This window comes from Sminthopsis crassicaudata, chromosome 1, assembly GCF_048593235.1.
Source record: "Sminthopsis crassicaudata isolate SCR6 chromosome 1, ASM4859323v1, whole genome shotgun sequence".
In the NCBI taxonomy this organism is placed as follows: domain Eukaryota; kingdom Metazoa; phylum Chordata; class Mammalia; order Dasyuromorphia; family Dasyuridae; genus Sminthopsis; species Sminthopsis crassicaudata.
This window is the reverse complement of record NC_133617.1, coordinates 159194870-159219837: the sequence shown is the minus strand read 5'-3', so window position 1 is coordinate 159219837 and position 24968 is coordinate 159194870. Positions and strand designations below refer to the sequence as shown.

Genomic DNA, 24968 nt, shown 5'->3' with positions numbered 1-24968 from the left:
TTAGAGAACTATAAAGCAACTAGGTAGGGTGGTGGATAGAATACTGGACTTGGAGCAGCAGGAAAGTTCTGAGTTCAAATTTGAATTTAGACATTTGTTGTGCTGTGCTGGACAGGTCACTCAAATGTTTTATGTCTCAGTTTTGTCATCTGTAAAATAGGAGTAATAGTAGCATTAGCATCCCAGGGTTCTGTAAGAATCAAATGAGGCAATTTTTGAAAAATGTTCTGCAAATTTTAAAGTGTTATATAAATGCTAGCTATTACTAGTATTATATTCTGGATTATTATTGAAATGTAAACTTATTATAAGACTAGAAGTTCCTTAAGGGTAGGGACTATGACATTTTTTCCCTTTTTGCATTTCTGCTATCTAGAAGAATGTTATGTACGTAGTTTTGAGTTGAATCACAAGTTTATGTTAAGGATGCAACTATTTTCATAAGCTGCAACTGTAAACTCTCAGGACAAATGTTTCACATAGAGTTCATTGTTGTTATTAAGGACTGCTCTCATAATGTTTAATCTGGATTGTTCTTGTTTTTAAAATAATTTAGTTTTATTTAATAAGTTCTGGAATTGTAGTTCTTTGTTATAGAAAAATGCTTTTAATTTCAGTTTTTTTTAAATATTAAGCTCTAAAATTTGATGAGTTTGCTATCAATGGTCACATTCTAGATAATTGACTTATCTGGCTCAAAAATGATATGTTGTTCATATACATATAATCTGAGGAAGTAGAATTATTATTAAAGTCCTACTAAAGTGTCCAGTCATTAAACATTCACTAAGAGTTTACTATAGGCCAGACACTGTGCTAAGCAGTGGGGAAGGCACGTGGTAAGTGCATAACAAATACTAGTGGACTAACTTACTAACTAACCTTCAAAGTTTCTGAATGGAAGACCAGCATGGGAAACAGTGAGAGGGAAGCTGGGCTTATCTGGGTCAATTCTGTATCCTTGCTGAATATCCTTTCTCTGCTATGGCTAAGTAAGCCTCCTTTTGATAACTATTAGATGGACAAGTGTTTCATCTGATTCCAATCTTGAACATAAGCTACTACAACATGCCTGGTCTATACCAAGGTGATCTTGGTTTCTCAAAATCTGTCAGTAATACCAAGTTCTACCAGAATGTATAAAGATAGAAAATCTTTGATTATGACCCTGGCAAGAGATAGTATATCAACATCCAAGAACCAGCCAAGGTAATTTCAGAGAGATCCATCACCATAAAGTAATAACCTTTTTTTTGGCCATGGTAACTCAAAGATCAGCAACTACGTGGTGAAGTGAATAGAGTACTGGGCCTTGAATCAGGAAAACTCATCTTCTTGAGTTCAAACCTGCCCTCAAATTCTAGCTGTGTGACCCCTGCGTATGTCCTTAAATCTTACTTGTCTCAATTTCCTCATCTATAAATGATTTGGAGAAGGAAATGGCAAAAATCCTTCTAGTATCTTTGTCTAGAAAACCCCAAATGGGGTCACAGAGTTGAACATTGACTGAAATGGCCAAAAAACAAAACTCAAGAATAAGGCAGATAAGGGTGGTGATTTCCATAAGCATATTTAATATGTAAACTAATAAAGTTGAAGAATCTTGGAGTATTAAAGTCAAAATAGAATGAGAAAAGCATCGGGCCAGGAATTAGTGGACTTCATCTGCAGTCTATCTTTGCAGTGGGACTCTATGATCCCATAAATACAAGATCCCATAAGTATCTTATACAACATAGAACATACAGATCTTTGAAACATCCACAATCAATAAGCAGTTATTGAGCACTTATTAGTCCCATTTTGATACATGGAAGCATTTATGAACAATTTCTCCAGAAGAGTGGAAAGAATTGAAATTGAGAGTGGAATTCAAATACCTCTTAGCTGTATAACCCTGGGGAAAAAAATCACCTTACTTACCTTTCAAAAAAAGTGGAAATAACACTACCCATTTCACAAGGCTACTGTGCAAAAACCACTTTTTAAACCTTCAAATACTTTGCCAAAGTAAGCAATTATTCATAAGATCTCACAGTTTTCTTAAAAGTCAGCATCAACAATCCACAAATCCTACAGTCTCTAAAGGGTTACTGAACTACAACAATAATTGTAAAATCTGGTGGAAAATATTATCATTGTGGCAATCTAAGCTTTGAAGGGGAAATGGAAAAGGAAAAAAAATAGGGAAAGTCAACAAGGAAATGAAAACACATACTATTCCATCACCAGGACAATGTCATTCTTGGACTCAAAGGCATCATAGAGCTGGATGATATTCACGTGGTCCAGCTGGTTCATGACACTGATTTCATTCTTCACTTCATCCTGGAAGGAAGGAAGGAAGCAAGGGCTCTTAGACCCAGGGCTGTTTAAAAGGTAGCAAGAATAAGGAGGGGGAAAGTCCACATTACTCAGTACATACTTTTTCCTTAACCCCTCTGGTCTTAATGATTTTGGCTGCTAATTTCAAGCCTGTGGCTTTTTCTTCACATTTATGTACTTGGCCAAACCGCCCCCTGGAAAACAAAAATAGCATGAATGACAATGTGATCACATAAATCTAAACACCAATGATCAACCCAGAACATGGCAATCATTTTCCATTAGATGTTTCCATGTGTTCTTAATGAACAAATCAAATGAGTGCACTATTATCCTGGTGGTTTCACTTTTGAGGCCATATGGGCAGGCCAGCAGTCCATATCCTGTACCAGATTCCATCCAATTTTAATCTTCTAAATAAATCCAATCATACTGAACATATCTGGATTTAATAGGGATAGTTCTGCCAGCATTCTAATATAATCACTCTTGCATGTGGGCTTGAGCTTAAAATGCAAAAGATTGAGATTTCCAAAGTTATATAAGACTACGTTGCTTTGATCTCATCTTTAACTTTGCAAAATAAGACACGGTTTGTAACTCAATGAATTCCCAATTCTAAATATTATTTCTCAGTTTGAAAGCCAAAGAACGGGACAGTTTCTAACTAGGCTTGAAACTGGTTTGTTTCAGAGATGAATCAGCCTAATTAATGCTGCATTTCACTACCACAACCCCTTCAACCCAATTGGCATCTATTTGAGCTTGAGAGTGATGAGGAATCCTTTTAAAGTGTTTGGTTATATAACTTGTTTGGTTACCAATTCTAGGCTGGCATCCATTTAAGAAGATCTAGAGATTTTTCTTCATCAACACATTCTCTGCTGAATAAATTCTTATAACCAAGTATTGCTTACCCTCCTAAGATTTCCCTCCTGTTCACAGTATAAAGACTATTGATTGCCATTTGTCTGGCTGTGACAATCTTGTGATCAAATGGGGCAGGAGGAGCAGGAATATCATCTTTAAGAGGAAGAAAGAAAAAAAGAGAGAGAGAATCATCTGTTAAATTCCCAGTTCTTCCAGTGAATTAAAACTTAAATACATGTTTTATCTTTTTTAATGCTAATGTCATGCATTACAAAAACCAGAAAGCTTGATGTTGATATTTTAAAAGAAAGTATCTCAGGATGGAGGAGCCCCTATGTGTGCTATCTTTAAGACCCCTAGCCTTATAAACATCAAAAAGAGTTTAAGAATTTCAGTCTGAATATTGTTTCATTGATACCCCTCCCAAATTCTAGACCATTTCAAACACAGAATAAGAAATTATTTGGAATATCATCAAAAGCATTTCTGAAACTATAAGTTATTTTAATCAGAGTTGAGAGAAAGAAAAAAAAGTAGGGTTTCTTAATGCTATTAATACTTTAAAAATTTATAGATCCAAACTATTTTAGACTTTAAATAAAGTCCAAGGCACAAAACTGATTTTCCCCTTACTGGAAATGAAACACCCTGTAAAATTGAATAAATTTTAATTCTAAAACTACTTAAGTTTTCATAGTTCCTACCCTCTCTAGTGGGAAAACAACCTGCTACAGCTTGCATTCAATCAAGCATCATCATCAGGTAACAATTTCTTAACGGTCATTTTCTTTTCTATTTCTATCTTTTTTTAATACTGCTAATTCATTCTTGATTTATCACTCATGTATCCATTAATTTATTCCATTTATTCCTTCACCTTCATTAAATCATACCTACTTCACTCACTCACTCATTCAGTAGGATCAATACAAATGAAGCAAAGGACTCAGACCTTTACCTCCAATTTAATTCATTGATATAGAAGAAAAATCCCATTAATCTAAAAAGAGAAGAATCAAACTCATGTGCTGTAGATCCAAAGCCAAAACTATTAAAGACAACTGGTACTTCCCAGATAGGTGGGTGGGATAGGAAGGAGGGAGTTACAGACATTGACATCTCTGTACCTCAAATCATTCCCAAAGAGATTAAAGAAGAGAAGTAATCTTTAGGGCAGAGATTCATAAACTTTTTCCTCTTGGAATATCTTTTCAACCAAGGAATTTTTACATGATCTATTTTTTACATAAAATAGGTATAAAAAATTTACTGATAATAAATCATAATTTTGTGACCTCCCCTTCACTTACAAGACCCCATATGGGGTCATAAACCACAGTTTAAGAAGCTAGACCATAGAAAAGAAGATGACAGATGAAGAGGTGAAGGAAATGGGCTGCCCCCTATATTGACATGACTATCTCCACAATTAATGTTAATACACACTTCCATTTTCCATAAATTTTTTTTACAGGTGCCAGGATTTCTAGTTATCATTCTGGTTATATTTTCCATTTGCTTTGTAATTTCAAATTGATTTCAAATATTATGAATGTGATAGAAAAAGAATTATTAGAGAATTATGTAATTGGATTCCATCTATCTCTACATTTTTTAAAACAGAGGCTTTAAGAATATTTCAGTACTGCCTCTTTAGACTGTTTCTCAAACTTTTGTTCTCAGTATCTTTACACTATTAAAAATTATTGAGGATCTGCTAATAGAATTTTGTTTAATGAATTATGTTTATAGATATTTACCATTTGAGAAATAAACTAATTTTGAATTTGTAGCCTCTGAAAGGGTTTCAGAGATACTTTGAAAGTACTACTTTAGACTATTAAGCCAACTACAATTTTTTTAAATGATAATGGAAATAAGATTATGTGATGATCACAGTTGATGGACTTGACTCTTTTCAACAATGAGGTAATTCAGGCCAATTCCAATAAACTTGTGATAGAGCCATCTGCATCCAGAGAGGACTATAGGGTTTGAATATATATCACCTTTTTTGTTGTTGTTATTTGCTTGCTTATATTTTTCTTTCTCATTTTCTCCCTTTTTGATCTGATTTTTCTTGTGCAGCATGATAAATGTGAAAATATATTTAGAAGAATTGTACATGTTTAACCTATGTTGGATTACTTGCTATCTAAGGCGGGGGGAGGGAAGGAGAAAAATTTGGAACATAAGGTATTGCAAGGGTGAATGTTGAAATATATCTTTGCATGTATTTTGAAAAATAAAAAGCTATTATTATTATAAATAAAATAAAATAAAATGACTGTTGAGAAGGGTTAATACTGGAAAATAAACAATTTCCTACCGAATGGTATTATCAGATCCTTCCCTTTGTTAGTAGGCTTTACTAGATGGCCATTTTTAATCCTAGATGGCTCCTGAAACTTGCCTAATAGGCTGCCCGTGGATTGTTTGATCTTGGTGGGCTCCTTAGCTTTGCATTTTTCAGCTGTGCCTTCTATGTCAACTCTGCTCTTCTTCTTGTCATCAATGAGGAGGCCTCCATCATTCACTCGCCGCTTACTGCTGTGGTCAGCTACAGCTGCTAGTTCAGCATTCTGGGAAAGGGGCCTTGTGGATTGACCTCCTGGGGTTATTGCTGAAGAATTATCTTGTTTATTGTTATTATGCCTGAAAAATACAATATTGGTGAAGCGCTAAATTCAAAAAATAAAGATAAAACAATGGAGGTCCATTACATGATATCACACAGAAAGAAAATGCTACAATATATATTTTTTTATCTTTTGTAACAAATAGTATTCTTACAGAATTAACTTTCAGATACTTTCCTCATAACAGCTATATGTGTAGACTGATATGCATAGATAGATATAGGATATCTCTATTTATCTATGTTTTATATATATACTCATATATGCCAAATATACATACATATATATGAAATATATATGTGGACATATATATATACATATAATACATATGTGTTTATATGTGTGTGTATGGGTAGCCATACAAATGCAAAGATATACTGTTTTCCTATAATGTAAGTTTGTTAAAGGCAGGGGCAATTTTGTTTTTGTGTAGACATAGATTTGAATTTCATATAATTGGATATATATATATATATATATATATATATATATATGTAAAACACATACAAAACTGACACAAGGTAACCTTGTACGGATGAAGAGAAGTTGGGGGAGGAAGGAGAAGGAAGGGAGAAGAAAGAGTAGGTAAGTCCTCATGTGAGAAGGTATCACCTTGAAAGAAATTCAAGGATTCCAAGATGCAAATCTGACTCATTCCAATTCCATCTAATTTTCCTATCATCTAGATCAGAGATAGAATATCTGCAATAGTTTCAAACCAGATTTAACTGTAGTTGTGAAATAGTTGGTAAAATAAAAATAAAATAGAGCATAAATTATGTTAATATATAGTTTTCTAAGTCAATATGCAACCTGCAGGGATATGCTACTCATGTACTAAAAATGGTACATGTGTCTCCCATTTCTATTTGTTTGGCACCACTGATCTAGAAAATGTCACAAAAGAAATTTTGTTTATCAAAATATCTACTTATAAAAACTTTATTAAACCTAGGAAAACTATATCTATAGCACTCCCCTACTTGAAAAAAAAAAATAGAGTTGATCAATATGAATTACTTTTAATGAACAGGATATAAATAGGTCCAGAAAGAGAAGTTACTTTGACAAGATCACACAAGAATGAGAAAACCATGATTCGTGTCTTGGTTTTTTTCCTCTAATAATCAACATTGCCTAGAGGTATTATTTTATTCATATTTATTATGATTAACTAATTTTCATTAGATTCTCAAACTGAATGTGTGTGTGTGTTTATATGTGGTGGGGAAGGAAACAATATTAAGGACAGTAACAATAAATAAAGTTTTGAAATAATGCCCATTATGAGACTCAATGTGACAGAAATTATTTAAATACAGATTATCTACTTTGGATTATAGATACTTTTCTATTTGCAAAACTGACCAATATCATTTTCATCAGTTTCTGTAAAATCCAGCTATGAGGTGCCACAGTGGATAAAGTACTAAGCCTGAAATTGGTAAATCCAAATACAGCCTCATACCAGCTATGTGAACCTAGGCAGATCACTTAACCTCTGTCTTCCTTGGTTTCCTCAACTGTAAAATGGGGTTAACAAGAGCACCTACCTCCTAGGATTTTTATAAGGAAAAAATGAGGTAATATTTGTAAATAGCTAGTGATGTAAAGAGTTAGTGATGATGATGATGATGATGAAAAAGTAGCAAAAGAAGATAGATAACCTTTAAGTGATGCACAATCAGCTACTAATTGTTGAGGCCTTGAGTGTCTCTCTTAAATGATTACTATCTTTAATGGAAAAAAGTAATAGCATAGGACTCAGGACAACTTGGGTTCTGGCCCTAACTCTGTCATTCATCAACTGGGTGATCTTGGGAAAATTTGAGGATTTGAGGATTTGAGACTGGGGAAAAATCTCAGAAAACATTTAGTCCAACTTTCTCATTTCAAATGGGAAAATTGAATTATATGACTTAATTAAAGCAACACAGAGCGTGAAAAACCTAATCAAAATGTAGAGCCTGGTTCTCTGACTTTAAATGATGCTTTTCTCACTGAAAAGCTTCTATAAGTCTCAACATCCTTATTTTCAAAGTGGAGATAATACCATCCTTGCCTAGCTTTCAGAGATAGTGTGAGGAGCCAATAAGATAGTAAAGACTAACACTTTACAATTTTTTTTGTAAAATGGCACATTGGACATTATTGGTGTAGCTTTTCATTGAATGCCTGAAATTGTAATGAGCCCATATGGCTATTAAAGAATAGCAAGACAGTCTGTGCTTTAAACTAGAGGTGTCAGTCATACAGCCCGCAACACTGCTGTGTACTGTTTGATCAAATGTCACTAGGAAATATTTAACAAAATAAGTTAAGACATAATCAAGCATAGATAATGTTAATCTATATTTTTCTCAGTCAGTATGAGGCCAGCAGGGATCCTTGTATACTATTTTGTGACCTCTGTTTCTTTTTGAGTTTGATGCTACTGATTTCAACTGACCTTGCACAAAACTTTTTTCCCATCAGTTTTATTAACTTTCTGTATTGGAAGCAAACTCATATACCTTTCTACTGTTTCATTTACTGCAGATGTTGACCCTTTCTCTCCAGTTTCTTCTTCACTACTGTCTCCTTTAGCATGAAGTACATTTTTCTCTCTTTTGGAGGTTGGACTGTTTTGAGATCCCTTCACATTTCCCAGAGCTTTGAGTTTTTCCACAATATCTTGGTTATCTCCACTGAGGGTTACCTCTTCTTGCCTCCCCATTTTTGTTGTACTTTTTCCAATAGTATCCTCTTGATTCTCTTCTCTGGAACTAAAATCTTCTACCTTGTTTTGAAATCTTGCTGTGGAAGAACTTTTCTGGATGAGGGAAGTACAGGCCTTTTCAGCATTTTCCTTATTGAGTTTATGAATCTTTTCTTTGTCTGAGCAGGCTTGATTTTTCTGAGTAGATCTCTCTAGAAGCCAGTACAAATCACAGTTACTTTATTAGAAGATTCATGAGATTAGTATAATTTGATGACATAATGAGTTGCCATTCCCCTTTCTCTTCTCTCTTCCCCTTCTCCCTTGCATATGTGTGGCTATACATGTACATATATATATATATATATATATATATATATATATATATATATGTATATATAATGTGCACATATTATGCATGTGGATATATATGTATATATATACATTAATACATACAGAAAATCATATTTATATATAATTCTGTGAGTTCTATAAAATATATATATATATATATACTCTATAAATATAGAGAACTAAGACTTCTAGAAACTCCCTCCATTGATGCAACACCATCAATAACTCATCTATGGCCGATAGTTTTAGAAAGTTGCTTAGTGCACAAAAGTATGACTTATGTGATTTGTCCTTGAGTATATACAGCCAGTATGTGTCAGAGGCAAAATTTGAGCCCAGGTATTTCTGACTACAAGCTTGTTCTGCCTCCCATCAAATACAATACTATGCATCTCAACACACACACCTTTATACATATATACACTTTTTTCCTCTTAATAAATATAAACTTTAAACAGAGCAAAACAAAGTAAGATAGAGCAAATGCCAAATAAATTTTTTAAGTATTCCTTACATGCATTTGATGGAAACTAGAAGCCAAGTAAATATAAATCAAAGAATACAGCCTCAGTAAATCATACTTTTTAAGAGCATCTTTCATGTGGTCAAAAACAATTAAGTTTAACAAAAATATTTCTATCCTTGAATACTACCTGTGGGATCTAGAGTTCTCTTCTTTATAACACACGTTTCCTTCAGGCTTAAATGATGCCACACTGTCTCCTTTGCCTGTGAATATACAATAAAGATATTATAGAATGCACTTTCAGCACCTAGGAAATGCTCCAGAGTCACTGAGAAGAAGGTTAATCTGCATTACAAATAAAATGCTACTATTTTCAAGAAGCAAGGTAATAAGATTTTGAATTGGCATGGACCTGGAAAAACTATTCCAAACTCTTCCTTTTGTAGAAAAAGAGATTAAATATATACAGCAACTAAAATTTTATGATTTGTTATTGCTTAGTAGAGAAAGCCCAGTTTTAATTAATAGATAATGAATTTTAGTTAACATATTCAGCCTGAGTAATTCTGTTGTTTTCAGTCATGTTAGATTCTTCATGACCCCATTTGGAATTTTCTTGGCAAAGATGCTGGAATGGTTTGCTGTTTCCTTCTTCCGGTCATTTTACAAATGAGGAATTGAGGCAAACAAGGTTAATTACTTATTCAGGGTCACACAGCTTCTAAGTGTGACTGGATTTTAAAAGTCTGGATTTGAACTCATGAAGATGAGTCTTTCTGATTCCAAGGCCAGTCAGTGCTTTATTAGTACTGTACCACCTAGATGTCTGAATAATCCTGACCTGTGACTTATTTTGCAAGGATATCATTTGTATATAAATAAGTTTTTTAACCTTTTAGAGGGGATAGTTTTCTTGGGCAAACAGTTCTGACAATTTTCTTTGCTCTGTTAATGGGCTGTAGCAAATTTTGTTTACAAATCTGAGACTAAGGTAAACATTAGTTCTTTTGCTGTGTCAACATAATAAATTCCCAGTTTGAAGAGTTCAAATTAAATGCGGGAATTCTTTTTGTGCATGGGTTGGGTACACTTTAAGATAGAATCTAATTCTCTTATTATTGTTGTATTTATTGTTGTATTCTCTCTCTCACTCTGCAAGGATGTTTTAATAAATGACAACTCTCAATATATCAAGTAAAATCAAATCTCCAGATTACAGTCTTCACTCTGTGTTATATGCTACATGTCACAAAAAGTTAAAGCCATAGTCTGCTTCCAACAGTTAGCAGCCTTAGCAATCACCTATCTAAAGCAGTGTGGTACAATGGGAAGAGTACTGGGTTTATAGGCTCAGAAGAACTGAAGGTTGAATTTCTTCTTTCCAGTTTAATAACCTGTGAGACTTAACATCTCTGAGCCTCAGGATTTTTATCTATAAAAATGAGATGGCTAGATGAGATGATCTCTAAGGATTCTTCCATTGATACAATTTTGTTCCTACGAGTGTTAAAAAAAAATTTGTCAAACACTTATTAATTCATTCAATTCAACAACAATTATTAAGTGTTAGGCACCAAAGATCCAAAGACAAAAAGAAATTAAAAGAAAGTATTCAAGATATATGCATATAAGTAAAGAGAAAGTATATAACAAATAAATGCAGATAACTTGCTAGATGTGAAGGGAAGTAAGAATTAATAAAGGGAAAGGGAAACCAAGAAAAGTCTTGTGATAGAAGCTACACTAAAATTGAGAGGGTGTTTTAGAATGAGTTTGACAGATACGGAGGAGTACAAAGATATATTAGCCAGAGCCAGGAATTATGATAACCCAGAATTTCTACATACAAATTCTAAGAAGTGGAGTTAAGGAGGAACAGCATTCCAGACATAGAAGATAACCTGTGCAAAAACTTGGTGCTGGAAGATGAGAATGTTATGTATAGTGAAAGATTGTCAAGAAGGCCATTTTTGCTGGAATGCATAACAAATGAGAAGTAGTGTGAAAAGGTCTAGAAAGCTAGGCTGCAGCTACAATATAAAGAGTTATAAATGCCAAAAAAACAAAACAAAACAAAACAAAAAACACCTTTTTTTGTACAAGGCCCTTTACTAGGTAATGTCTGTAACAGAAAAAAAAAAACAAAAACAAAAAAAACCCAAAACATAAACTGTGGTTCCATCCCCTCACTGGTATACATGCAAAGTAAAGAGGCGTAGGAGAAATCACCCAGAAAAGTAAGTAGAATCTGTCTAGGGAATTTAAAGGAGAATATAGACAAGGATCTGTCTGTATGACAGATGAGATGTCATGAGATGATAAAGAGGAGATGTGATCAGTACCACTGAAAGGAATGATCACACCCAGCAGTTCACAGATCCTTCAAAGCATTCCTAGCATCTAGTCAGTCTTAAGCAGAATAGGCCCTCAGTATATATTTGTTCAATTGAATTGTTGACATCAGTAATATAATCAAGCTTCAGTTATCTGGTACCACCTGAAACTACCATCTGGCAACCCCAGTTGCTCTGGAGGTCAGGTTTGGTCTCAAGTGAATAAGGAGTGAGCCAGTTAACAGAACCAGTGGGACAGAGGCCCAAGATTTGATCTTGTACCTAGACATGTGTCAAAACAACTGGGTATTAACCAGGAATGAGAAAGAAGTTTTTCCACCAGGTGAGAAGACTGGAACATCCCAAAGCCACAAAGGTCAAAGAAAGATTTAGTTTAATTCAGTTTCCAGGTGTGAATTCATAATGGGTCAGTAAATGAAAGACAGCTGCACAGGATTAAAGGATTGCTAAGGGACACTATTTTTCACTGAACCATAGATTTATAAGTCACCTTTTTGAGCTATTAAGCAAATCCTTAGCCTCGAATTGCTCCTATTCAGCCTGATAGAATCATAGTTCGCAATAACTACAAGTATTGGTGGGAAAGATTTACATTTATGGAGTGTCTATTGGGAGAGAAAAGACCAGAAAAGGAAAATGCTTGACTGAGAAAGAGGAAATAAAATAGGAAATTAATGAGTTAGAGATAAAATCAGAAAAAGAGTAAGATTTCCTTAGATGAGGCTGGACAGCGTAGTTTTGTTGGTGTGTTAGTTTTCAGGGAGCAGTAGATTTGGTATCAGAAGACCTTGGTTCAAACCCTAGATTTTCACTTACTATCCATGTGGATTCAGAAAAGTCACATGACTTCTCTGGGCTTAAATTTCTTCATCTCTAAAAGGAGGAGGTTAGATTAGTTAATCTCTTAAAACTGCTTCTGGCATTATGACCATTTGAGCTAGGATTGGTACAGTTAGAAGTATCTGAACACAAAATTAACTATAATGTTTAAGCCTTTCATCCAAATCAGTAAGATAAGAAATATTTTTAACTCTTCTTGGAATTGTCCTATAGATTTGTGGGTAGTATTGTTGTCATTCCTATGGAATGTAATTAAATTGATGGTTTGTATTTATTTTCTATGGGGATATACATAGTAATTTGAACATGCCTACATAATTGGTACTTCTTCCCTACTTCCTTCTCATTCTGGAAGAGGCTTTAAATGGATTATGTAGAGTCTTTTATTCTGTAGGTATTTCAGTATAACCTACCTCATGGACTCATGCCTTAAGAAACAGAGTAGGGGTCCTAGAGAGTGAGAGGGCAATTAACTCAGTCTGCTATTCTCACCCCCAGGCAGCTTAGGCACTTGGGTTTTTTTGGTACCCATCCCAGAGTAATGAGAGTGTTCACCAGAAACCCATATCTAATATGACATGGTAATTCAGACACAATCCAGGCTTTATTCTGCAAAGGTAATTGGTCTGAGATTTTACCCATCCTTTCAGAATCTATTTGAGAGCTCCAGTCATAACACCAGGAGCCATTTTCAAATCATTATAGTTCATATAGTTTATAGCTGTCTCTAAATGGAATTTCTGAAAGCAGTGACATCATTCTTGATCCTCAGCAGTCAGACATTCCAGTCCACATTTAGAAATGCAAGAGTAATACCCTCCCCCAAAGAATCACTGTACATTAATAATATTACATGTGACGATCAACAAGAAGAACGACTTAAAAATGCAGACAGCACCATTTGTATTTCCTGATGTAATACTGACATCTAGAGGAACTTTTGTACTAAAAAGACTTCCAAAAAAAAAAAAAAAGCACTTTTTTTCCCCTCCTTTTCTCATTCTAACTCCCTGATAGAAAATTCAACATTAAGCAATTTCAGTTGCTGTTTCTAAAGTATAAGATAGACACTAAAATAGGAAAATAAAACACTTAAAATAATCTCACTCTGCCACTTTCTAAAGGAAATGGTTCTAGAGTCAAGGAACCTAGATTCAAACCCTATCTTTGAAGTTTACTATTTGTATGACAGGTGGCTCAGTGAATAGAATGGTGGGCAAGTTCAAATCCAGTTTCAGATACTTACTAGCTGTTAGACTCTGGGCAAGTCAATTAACCTGTATTTACCCTCATCCCCTGAATTTAAAAAAAAAATTTAAAAAAAGTGTCAAACCACTCTAATAATGGCAAGAAAACCTCATATGGAGTCAAAGAATTGGACACAACTGAAACAAATAACAAAACTGTGTATTTCAAATGAATATACTCAGAACAGCAATTGATAATGATTATTATAAAAAACAAAGGAACCATTTAAAACAGATATATAAACTCCACATCCATCTCTTTTCCCAAAGAAAAAGTCTTCAAGCTCCTATAAAGGAGCTCAAGGGAAAAGGAGATACAAGGAGACCTTAACATGGTGAGAAGAGGAAATGTTTCAGCATCACAGTTTCTATCCTGATAGTACTTAACCCAAAAAGAATCACTTCCAAAGTCCTTCCTTTCTCCTCCTTCTAATGCTTCTGAGCTCTAAATGACTTCTTATAACTCTAGTTATAGAGTTCTTCTTTTGCTTCTTTTGCTTAGCCTATCAGAAGCTAAGTTCCTCTTTGAATATCTTTGAGTATCAAGTCAAATGACTTGTCAAGATTCCCCTGAATTATGGTCTATCATTTTTTATCCAATCTGCTTCCTTTTCTCTTAATCCATAAAACTAATCTGCACTATTTAGTACAAAGAGATTACTTAGTGAGGCTACATCTTTTATAGTAACTTAATACTTTATTGTCACCACTTTCCTGTCATTAGATCTTGCCTTTCCCTGAGTTTAAGGGTAGCTAGATGGCATAGTGGATAAAGCATTGGACTCACTTTCTTTCCCAAGTTCAAATTTGGCCTCAGACACTTTACTAGCTATGTGATTCTGGGCAAGACAAGTTGCTTAATCCTATTGCCTCAGTTTTCTCATTTGTAAAAATGAGCTAGAGACGAATCCAATATCTGCTAAGAAAAGCACAAATAGCGACAAAAAGAGTTGAGCACAAATGAAAAAAAAAAATTGAACAAATCCCTCTGAGATTGCATTTCATCTACTTTGTAATATATTTCATATATATATATATATATATATATATGTATATATATATATATATATGTATGTATGTATGTATAATTTTTGCATGTTGTCTCTCATTAGACCATGAGTTCCAATCAATTACTTTTGCCTTTTTTTGGATCCCTACTACTTGGCATAAAGAAGGCATTTAATTGACTACTGACTGACTTTCAAAGAACCACTTTTTGACAGTGGGATGAGTGGCAACATACTGTATTTTTCTTTAATAGGGCCTGTGATTCATCAGTTTGCTCCTGGGGAAGAACTGGCCAGACTAAAACAGATCAGCACTTGTCCAGCAACTTGTAATCGTAGAGGGTTACCTAAGGAAAACGGATTTGTCCAAGGTCACCCAGCAAGTATGTGTCAGAGGCCATCCTTGAATCAGGTCTTCTTGACACAGACCAGCTCTCTCCGTAAACCCATTCTTCATTTCAATGACAACTTTCTTCAAGGTTCCTAAAGACATTCACCCATAGTTATCTGGTTAAACAAGTGATGGGAGATAGTAGAAGACCCAGAAAAATAAAGCCACTTTCTCAAAGTTAACAAGGATTAGAAAAAGGATCTGGAGCTCTGTCCTTTCTGTCCTATTTTCTAAGCCATGCTGTTTTTCAGAATCTGATTTCCTAAAGTCTGTGTGTATTTCATATGAAAGGCTCTTATTGAGGCAGCAAGGATCAGGGCACTCAAAATACATTTACAAGGTTTAGGGGAAAATGCTCTACTTCAGTTTGGACTCTTTTTTCTTTTTTCTGAAAAGCATTGCTTTCTTTAGAAATTAAACATGCCAAATTATACATGTAAGTATATAATTTGTAATAACAGTAACAAAAAGATGCAGAGAAGAAAATAAGATTTTAAGGGAGTTAACACCAAACAAGATATTTCTACTATTATTTTGTTAAAATGAATAACATTATAGATTTAATGCTGGAAGGAACTTTGAAGATCACCTTACCCAATTTCTTCCTTTTATAAATGAGGAAACTTTAAGTGACTCATCAAAGATTTATATCGGTAGCTGTTGTTGTTCAGCCATTTTCAGACTCTTCATGATTCCATTTGGGGTTTTCTTGATAAAGATACTTAAGTGGTTTTCTATTTCCTTCTCCAGCTCATTTTACAGATGAGGAAACTGAGGCAAATAGAGTTAAATGACTAGAAAGTGTGAGGCAGAATTTGAACTCCTGCCTCCAGGCCTACCACTCTTCTCCATCTAGCTTCCAATAGATAGTGTCAGAATAATTAGGTTTCAACCTCCAACATTATCCAGTTTTGTACTAGATAATGCCACATTTCCTCCAACAGATTATAAGTATTTTGGATTTTGTAGTTGTTTCCCAACTGATTTAATTTTTTTAATTCAGTTTTCTTAAACTACGTTTTGATAGTTTATAATTTTAGAACATCAATCTAACTAATGTACATTTGACAATATGGGACAGCTATGGGATTGCAGTCACTCTTATGCAAGAAATTTTCCTTCCTGAACAGGAAAAAAAGATCCCTATACGGCAGAGGAACTTGTTTCTGCTTTGCCTGAGCCTGTGTTTAGGTGATATAGTAGATAGAGCACTAGATCTGGAGTCAGGAAAGCCTGAGTTCAAATCCTGCCTCAGGCAATTATCAGTTAAGTGACTCTGGAAAAGTCACTTGACCAATCTCAGCCTCAGTTTCCCCCTCACTCTCCACCATAAGATGATAATAATAGCACCTATCTCTCACAATTGTTAGGAGGATGAACTAAAATTATATTTGCAAAATACTTTGCAGACTGAAAGTGCTATATAAATGCTACCTATTTTTTTTTAATTATTCCTTTTCCTTTGCTCTTAGTGATCGTCTTTTGGAGCCAAAGGGCAATGAAAAAGGAGAACCAGCAGAAAAACCTGGAGAGACTTACATGAGCGGATGCTAAGTGAAGTGAGTACAACCAAGAGATCACTGTCACAGCAGGAAGGTTATGTGATAGTCAACTGTGATGGACATGACTCTTTTCAACAATAAGATGATTCAAGCCAATTCCAATAGACTTGTGATGGAGAGAGCTATCTGCATCTAGAGAGAGGACTGTAGGGACTAAATATGGATCACAACTTAGTATTTTCACTTTTTTGTTGTTTCTGCTTGGTTTTTTTTTCTTTCTCACTCTTTTTTTCCTTTTTGATCTGATTTTTCTTGTGTAGCATGATGAACATGGAAATAGCATTAGAAGAATTTCACATTTAGCCTATATTAAATTACTTGCTCTCTGGGTGGGGATGGGGGAAGATGGATAGAAGAAAGAGGGGAGAAAAATTTGGTACACAAAGTTTTGAAAAGATAAATATTGAAAACTTTGTATTTATTTAGAAAATAAAAGGCTATTTTTAAAAAAAGGGAGACCAGACAGAATTTCTAACTTCAACCCACCCAAAGACTCATTTGATATAAGCCATTTGAGTAAAATAGACATTAATTGTCCTATTTCCATTAATTTGTATGTTTTATTAAAGTAAGCTATGAATAAAAATAGGCAAGGACATATGGTAATACATTAAAGTTTGGTCCAAGAGGGCAGAATTAGAAGCAATGGGTATAAATTGCAAAAAAGGCAAAATTCAGGTTTGCTTTAAGAGAAAATTTCCCAATGACTAGAGTTATTTTAAAATGGAACAGGCTATCTCAGGGGAAAAGGGGTTCTCTTTCACTGGAGGTCTTCTATCTGGATGAATATCATTGGATATGTGTACATTCTTTTTTTTTTTTTTGAACAGGGGACATGATAACCACTGAAGCCTCTTCTAATAAAAAAAAAATCTGTAATTATGTAATATACTTTGGGACTATCAACCCTGAGTAGTATGCAAATTGTTTTGTAGCCTTTAAATTATTTTAAATTAAAATAATTAGAAAGAGAACATCATAGAAAGAGAACATGGCATAGTGGGGAAAAGGCCAGTATTGGAGCCAGAAAGACTTGGGTTCAAATCTTATATCTGATATATACTAGCTGCATCACCCTAGGCAAATAACTTAACTTACAAGAAAATAATTATATCTGTATTGGTAGAGAGGGTTTCCATAGAGGGAGTTCTTCATGCTGATGAAGTAATAGGTCCAGACCAAAAATCTCCACATAAATAAATAAAGTTGCAGAAGGGATGCTGACCTGCATTGGTAACTTCAATGAGTATTCTGACACCCACAAAATCACAGGTTCAGTCCAAAATAATTATCAAAGGACATAAGCCTCTTAATAAGACAGGGACTTCAGTCTAAAAATAAAGTGTTATATCTACACTGGAAATGGATTGACCCTCCCTCTCTCAGACTACATGTCCATCCTGTGTGTGACAATATAATTCATATTCTGAATTTCCCACCTGAACCCAAGAAACATTCCATTACAGAGCACACTAGGATCCATGTTTTTCTATAAGTAGTAGAACCATTTAGAGAGACTTGAGCTCCATGAGAAAAAGTTTCTGAGTCCCTCTAGCAATCCCACTGGACCAAAGGCATGCTTTTCTTACCAAATGATGTAGACTGAGCCTTTATAGAGACAGACCTCACACATCTCTTTTGATGTGATTTTACTCTAATCACAGAGCCCTAGAGCTCTCCTGCTTTCTACTCATTACTTGGGCTAGCTACTTTCCAGCAGAGTCAATGCTTTTCAAACAGCTGGGTTATGTTTGATACCACTGGAATGCCTTTTTTTTTTTTCTTTTTCTTTTTTCTTTTTTTTTTTTTTTGCTCTGAAACCCCTGGCTAAGGGCAGAAGTCACATGCCCTTGCCAGATGCCTTTAGGGGATCTCAACATCATTTTATGGGACGCCTAGGCTTTCACACACTTCATACTGTGGAATCAACTGTAGGATATTCCTTTTGACCTTCTAACATCTTCCATTTGTGGGACACAGCCAGACTAATGATTTACCTGCCTTGTACTTTGTTCCTTTCATATGACTGCTTAATGAAATTCTAAAATGAACACTTTTTAAAGCAGTTAGAAGTTAATACACTAAAAAAGGTAAACCCAAACTTGAAAACTAATAAAAGAATTGTAGCCATTTATTCCAACCTCATTAAGCTTCCAGTAAGTTCCCAAGGAAGGAAAGAGGAAAACAAATTTTAAGAGAAAGTGAACAGAGGAACTATAAAAGTAGGAAAATTTTCAGGAGAAATATTTAAGTTTGGAACACTGAAGAATGATTATGTAAATAACTTATAGGAAAACCCTAACAAATTGCTTCTATATGAGCATTCATTCCTCCTCACAGCAAACTTTTAATTCCTTGTGCATTAAATAAAAAAATATACCTGACTGCTGCTATCAAAAAAGAATTCCATCAAAGTCAAGTTGATTCAAGGTCTATAGGGAGAGCCACAGTTTAAGACAGGACAAGATCGGAATGATGGGGTCCAGGAAAGTAGAATGTTTTAATGACCTCAGATCTCTATAAATGAATCTTCACTGGGCTACTCAAAACATCAAATGTAATCAATCACAATTACCTAAGTAAACAACTCTGCTTGGAAAACTAGAGCTTTATGATACATCAATTAAGTGAATCATGCCTCATTCAGGAGTCAAGCAACGATGTCCTCATTCATTTAATTTTAATTATTTATTTAAAACTATGAAAGTTCCTGAAATTTAAGGAATTGACCTTAAGAGTTAATGACCATTTCTGTCAAATTATGATGCCTAGGTGATTTAGCTATGTTACTTATGATAATACAAGTCAAGTAAAACATGAAATAACCTATCACTATCTATTTCTTGTGAGAAAAGACTATAATCTTTAATTGGGCATATTTTAGAAATGCCTATTAAGATTTACACAATGGGTAACTCTTTACAGAGAATATTTTTAAAGCAAAAATAATTTTTTTAATTTATTAAGTTCTCTATCCATAAAGATGATGTACAAACCCTGAAGAAGATAGTTGGGCAGCAGCTATACACAGATGGGGCATTAGGTAAATAGAAAGGATCAGAGAAGCAAATTATAAAGCATATTTGATTTCTATCCAATGACTTTTCTCTTTTTCATTTATCTAATCTTTCTTTGTTAGTTTCAAAAGGACAAATGAGAATGTTTGGATAATGGAAGATGCAATCTTGATCTGAAACAAAAGGGTCTAAGTTCCAGCCAGCCCATTTATGAGAAGTATTTAACTTCCCTAAAATGGGGATAATACCATGTGCTCTATCTCTTATAGTTGTGAGGAAAATGATTTTTAAATGATCGAGTATTATAAAAACATGAAACATAGGTGTAGACATATAGTGAAAAGATTAATGAGCATTATTACTGAGCATATTTAATATGTGTTGAATAATATTCTTCCCTCTGTTATTTATTTGACATATAAAGGATTTGTTTAGGAAAAAAATCTTATTTTCAACTCATAATCTTTCCTTCTCCAATGTGGAAGATACTGCAACTTCCTAAATTATGTCTCTACCAAGAGAGGAATTCCTTGCATTTTTTAATTTCTTGTACTTCTTCTCTCCTATCTACTTCACAAGCAAATCTTGTCATTTCTCCATGTTCAATATCACTCCACTATTTCTTCTTGTACTGCTTTTCTTGGGTTAGTCATTTAAGCTCTTGGAGCTTTGGAGTTTCTGATCTCTAAAAAGGGATGGTAATATTTTCATGGTATAATTGGAATCAGGAAGACCTTGGTGCAATCCTTACTTCTGATTCATTACTGTCTGTGATTCTGGGCAACTCACTTAACTTTACAGAATCCTAAGTAAATATCTAAGCCTTTAAGATGCATATTAGTTGACCCACAAAACAGGATTAAGGAAATTGCTATATAGGAGATCCTCTCCACTGAAAGTTCCCCATCTTAATGAAATCCCAGGTCTGGCTCTTCCCTTCTGTCTCAATGAAATGATTTTTAATCTCTTTGAATTAATCTATTTTCCTCATTTACTTCAAAAGGTTGCTGAAATTCACGGTCTGGTAAAGTCTTAAAGGATATTCAAAGTCCTCCTTAGATACATGATGAGGCCCCTATCAGTCTATGATCATTTGATCTATAGCTACTAATTATAAATAAGGAAGAACTTTAGGACTTCTAGTGCACACCAGTTACTATAGTATTTATCTAAAAGGATAAAGGGATGTTATACCATTTTTCAGTCAAATTAAATATTTTAAATTAAGGCTTTAAATAATGAATTACTTTAGAGAGTATTCAATTTTTAAAAAACTGATGAATAAATAGCAGTTTGAGACATGTATCCATATAAATGGGCATATAGCCACACACATATTATATATATTCTATTTCATTAGTCATTTCAAATGCAAGTAAAAATTAAGTTATTGTTGCTTTATGAACATCTGACTTTTAAAAGTAAGTCTTACCTAGTTAAAATTTGCTTTTATATAGTTCAAGGATTAACCAAAGAATGTTTTTATATGAAGCTTATAATGTTTTTTATTCACCTAATAAAACCCTTTAATTTCTTCCCAGTGCAGATGGTTTTATAATAAATTATTTCACATAGTGTTCTTGGTTTACATTTTAGTTTTTTTACTTTAGGGTCTTTTTTTTTAATTACACCATCTTTCTCTTATTTACTAATTCCCAAAATAATGACTAAGGGTTTCATCTCTCTCTCACACAATGGACCAACATATTCAGGAGAAGGTACTGTGTGATTCCCCAAGAATTTCTATTTTTCATACAATGAAAGTAGTGTGTGATTTGCTGGGAAAATAAGCATCTAAGTCTTATTGTCCTTACTTTCTGACTCATTTTCTGTATGACTTCAAGCAAAATACTTAAACTAATGTTTTTGCTTCCCCTCCATCTCTCCAAATAATAGGAATATTGTGAAAGCTAGCCTATTCAAGGTTTTACAAGTAAAATATCTGTGATTAATAAAAAGCTGTTTTTTTAAATATGCTTATGTTAGACTAGCCCTGATAAGTTGTATTTGATAGTGGGATGAAATGAGAGATTTAACAGTTAATAAAAAAGAAATTTAAACAGCAGAAGAGTAGTCTAAAACAGCATTGTCAAACTCATATAGAAATAGTTTATTGTTTTAGAAAACTACAAGTTAATATTATCTACCTTGTATTTTTTTTTTGGTTAAACATTTCCCAATTATATTTTAATTTGATTCAGGCCCTATTGCAAGACTGGCAATTATAGTTTACAAGAATGTATATTGAGGACAACTTGAATTTATTCAAGTGAGGAAAAATGCTCTTCTTTCTGAGGTACCCATAGTAATCCACCAGCCAAGTATCAAAGTGTGACTGGACTTTTCATTGTCATTTTTTACAAAGAGGACCAATAAAACAATATCAGCATTCCTGTATTTTTGGCCCTGTGAGTCATTTAAGCCCTAAAGACTGTTTCCAGAATTTTAGGAAAAAGTAATCTAACTTGCCTGGGGAGAAAGGGGAAAATAGAGAAAAAGTTAGGATATTATCTCCACCCCAGGCTTCGTGGAGAACTCATCATTTTTCTAAAAGAAAATGTTTGTTTGATGAGGTCTTGTCCAGTGTCTCATCCTGGCTGGTTCTTTGATCATAGAAGGATGCTTGATCTTTATGCAAAGATGGAATTGTTGAGTTAGATCATGCTTCTCCATGGATGAGCAATATAGTTTCAGGCTCCTGTCTCTTCCTGTGTCACTTTCTCTGTATTCTTTTGTGTGTTTCTGGGAAACCTTAGGTTCCAGGTCATGCTGCCTAAGATCTTGAATACAAGCCACACTGAAAGATTTGGTGGTAATGAATCCCTGTTGAAAGCTCAATACAAAATGCACTTGACAATACTTCTAAAGCTCTCCCTACTTTACTTATATCTGAAGTCAAAGATCCTGTAAGTCAGAAGTCATAAGACCCTGATACTTGTCTTCCTCCCTTAAAAAAAAAATACTAATAGAGAAACAATGCTACATTAAATATTTATTTGTTGACTAAATGATTCCATTTTATTATGTCTCAAAATGTAAGTTTCTAAAATCCAGTACATAAAATCATGTGATTCTTACTGGGGTGAACATAATCACATACAATTAAATTTTTAATAAATTTATTTTGATAATATTACTATTGTGTTGATTTTAAATGAAGAAAAAATTTTGATTTGAAAGACTTAGAAATGTGTACAATAGGGAAGCTACCAGGGAAAAGTTTTGAATATAAGAAATTATTTCATCTCTTTTCACAGTGTAGAGAAAAGGATCAATAATTATATAATTTGCCATTTTCTACTGGTATAACATTAGACAAATTATTTAACTTCTTCAATGCTCAGTATCCTCAAATCATAAATGCATGAAAAGCATTTATTAATTCACTACTTTAGCAAACGACTGTTGACACTGTTACAGTTGGGGAGATACAAAGTTTAGATAAAACACTATACTCTATCTGTCCATATGTCTTAGCTCCCTCCAGTTCCAAATCCTATAATCAGACAAGTTTGTCATTTCCTCAGCAGAGTTGAGGTAAAATCTCAAGCAATGCCAGATAGCATATTATACATATAGCTAAACTGCTTTCTGGGGAATTCTTTTGGAAAGCAGGCCAGAGCCATCTGTTGCTCCTGCTACTACTCCTTTTTACTTAAGAGGGTATGGAAAAGTTATATTTACTTTCCTAAAGGTATTTGATAAAATCAAATTTTTTTTAAAAATCACTGAGCCTAGTGCTACCCATGGGTGGGGGCTTAAACTATGTTTTGGCTTCCTATTGAACTACAAAACTTGTATATTCTCCACTGGAGTAGTCTCCAACATTTTTTATGTGAATGAAGCAGTCAGTATTCTTGTGTTATCCTATATGGAATAATAGAAGATTGATTTAATCAGCTTTCATGAAAAGTGTGAAAGATTAACACAGACACCTTCAAACTACTTAACAGGTTGGCTGCTCTGATGAAATTTTGTCACTGTCCCTTTTCTAAGCACTTCTACACTTAGACTGCACCTTACATTGTGTTGTAATTTATTCTTAATAATATTATAGGATAATGACTTTAATGATAGGTGGAATTTATATAGGTTTACAAAGCATTTTGCATATATTAGCTGAGTCACCCTGTCATTTAAGTGCTATTATTGTCCCCATTTTACTTATGAGGAAACAGAGGAGGGTAACTTCCCAAGATCACACAGCCAAGCCACAGAGGCTACAAGGCATAACAGTTGGAGTATGAATTTATAGTCAGGAAAACCTAGGTTTAGATTCTCTGCCTCTGACACACACAGTGTGGCCATGAATAAATCACAACCTCCATGTGCCTTAGTGTATTTTAGACTTTGATGACCTCTGGGGTGTTTCCAATCTACAAATCTAGCTTTGAATCTATCTATGATCCTAAAAAGCATCATTATCATGGTGAATAATTAGCATTTATATAACACTTCAAGATTCGTGAAGCACTATATATGTATATATGTATATGCAGATAGAGACATATGTATGTATAAATGCTATGATTCTTACCATAAAATTTTGCAAGATGCTATTATTAACCCTGTTTTCTTGATAAGAAAACTGAGCTGAGGACTTAAGTGACTTGCCCAGGATTACACAGCTAATAAGTATCCAATGCAAGATTTGTTTGTTTAATTGATTTGTTTTTGTTTTTGCTAAGCAAATGGGGCTAAGTGACTTTCCTAGAGTTACACAGCTAGTAAGTGTTGTGTCTAAGGCTGGATTTGAACTCAGGTTCTTCTGACTCTAGGGCGTGGTGCTCTATCTATTGCACCATCTAGCTACCCCCCCCAATGCAAAATCTGAACTCAAGTATTCCTGCCTCTAAGTCCAATACTCCATCCATTTTTAACACCTGTCACATTAGAAACATTATGGTTTCATAAATGCCAACTTTCCATGTCCTTTGGAAGACATATAATGTGAAATGAGTATCATAAAACAACTTTGAGGTCTCCTTAATTATCTTTCCCAAGATCTCTAAGTGAAAAGAAGCCCCTTACTTTCTGAGACCAAACTGGAGGGTTAGAGAGGGTCCAGAAACCAGCTGGAAGCCTCACAACTCCATCCCTTGCTACTTAAGAGACAGCAATAGAGACATTCATATTAAGCACCAAGCTAAAAAGGCTTTCTAGTCTGTTGCGACTACAGCATTTCTGAAGGTGACCAT

The 24968-nt window shown here is 34.1% G+C and overlaps 1 protein-coding gene and 1 long non-coding RNA gene across 4 annotated transcripts in view; one reads left to right on the top strand and one right to left on the bottom strand.

Annotated features, from left to right (window-relative positions):
* MYLK4 (myosin light chain kinase family member 4) overlaps window positions 1-24968 on the bottom strand; it is a 189233-nt gene that overhangs the window by 25599 nt on the left and 138666 nt on the right. For all 3 annotated transcript variants that reach the window (XM_074270304.1, XM_074270295.1, XM_074270287.1), the window contains 6 exons: window positions 9540-9615; window positions 8348-8744; window positions 5525-5850; window positions 3243-3348; window positions 2426-2519; window positions 2219-2328 (listed from right to left, as the gene is read on the bottom strand). In XM_074270304.1, coding sequence (XP_074126405.1) covers window positions 2219-2328; window positions 2426-2519; window positions 3243-3348; window positions 5525-5850; window positions 8348-8744; window positions 9540-9615 — 1109 coding nt within the window. The remainder of the gene's footprint in view (window positions 1-2218; window positions 2329-2425; window positions 2520-3242; window positions 3349-5524; window positions 5851-8347; window positions 8745-9539; window positions 9616-24968) is intronic.
* The window catches only part of LOC141544317 (uncharacterized), an 84219-nt gene that overhangs the window by 5266 nt on the left and 53985 nt on the right, over window positions 1-24968 (top strand). Inside the window, exon 2 of the long non-coding RNA XR_012482577.1 lies at window positions 16664-16750. This is a non-coding gene — a long non-coding RNA (uncharacterized LOC141544317). The remainder of the gene's footprint in view (window positions 1-16663; window positions 16751-24968) is intronic.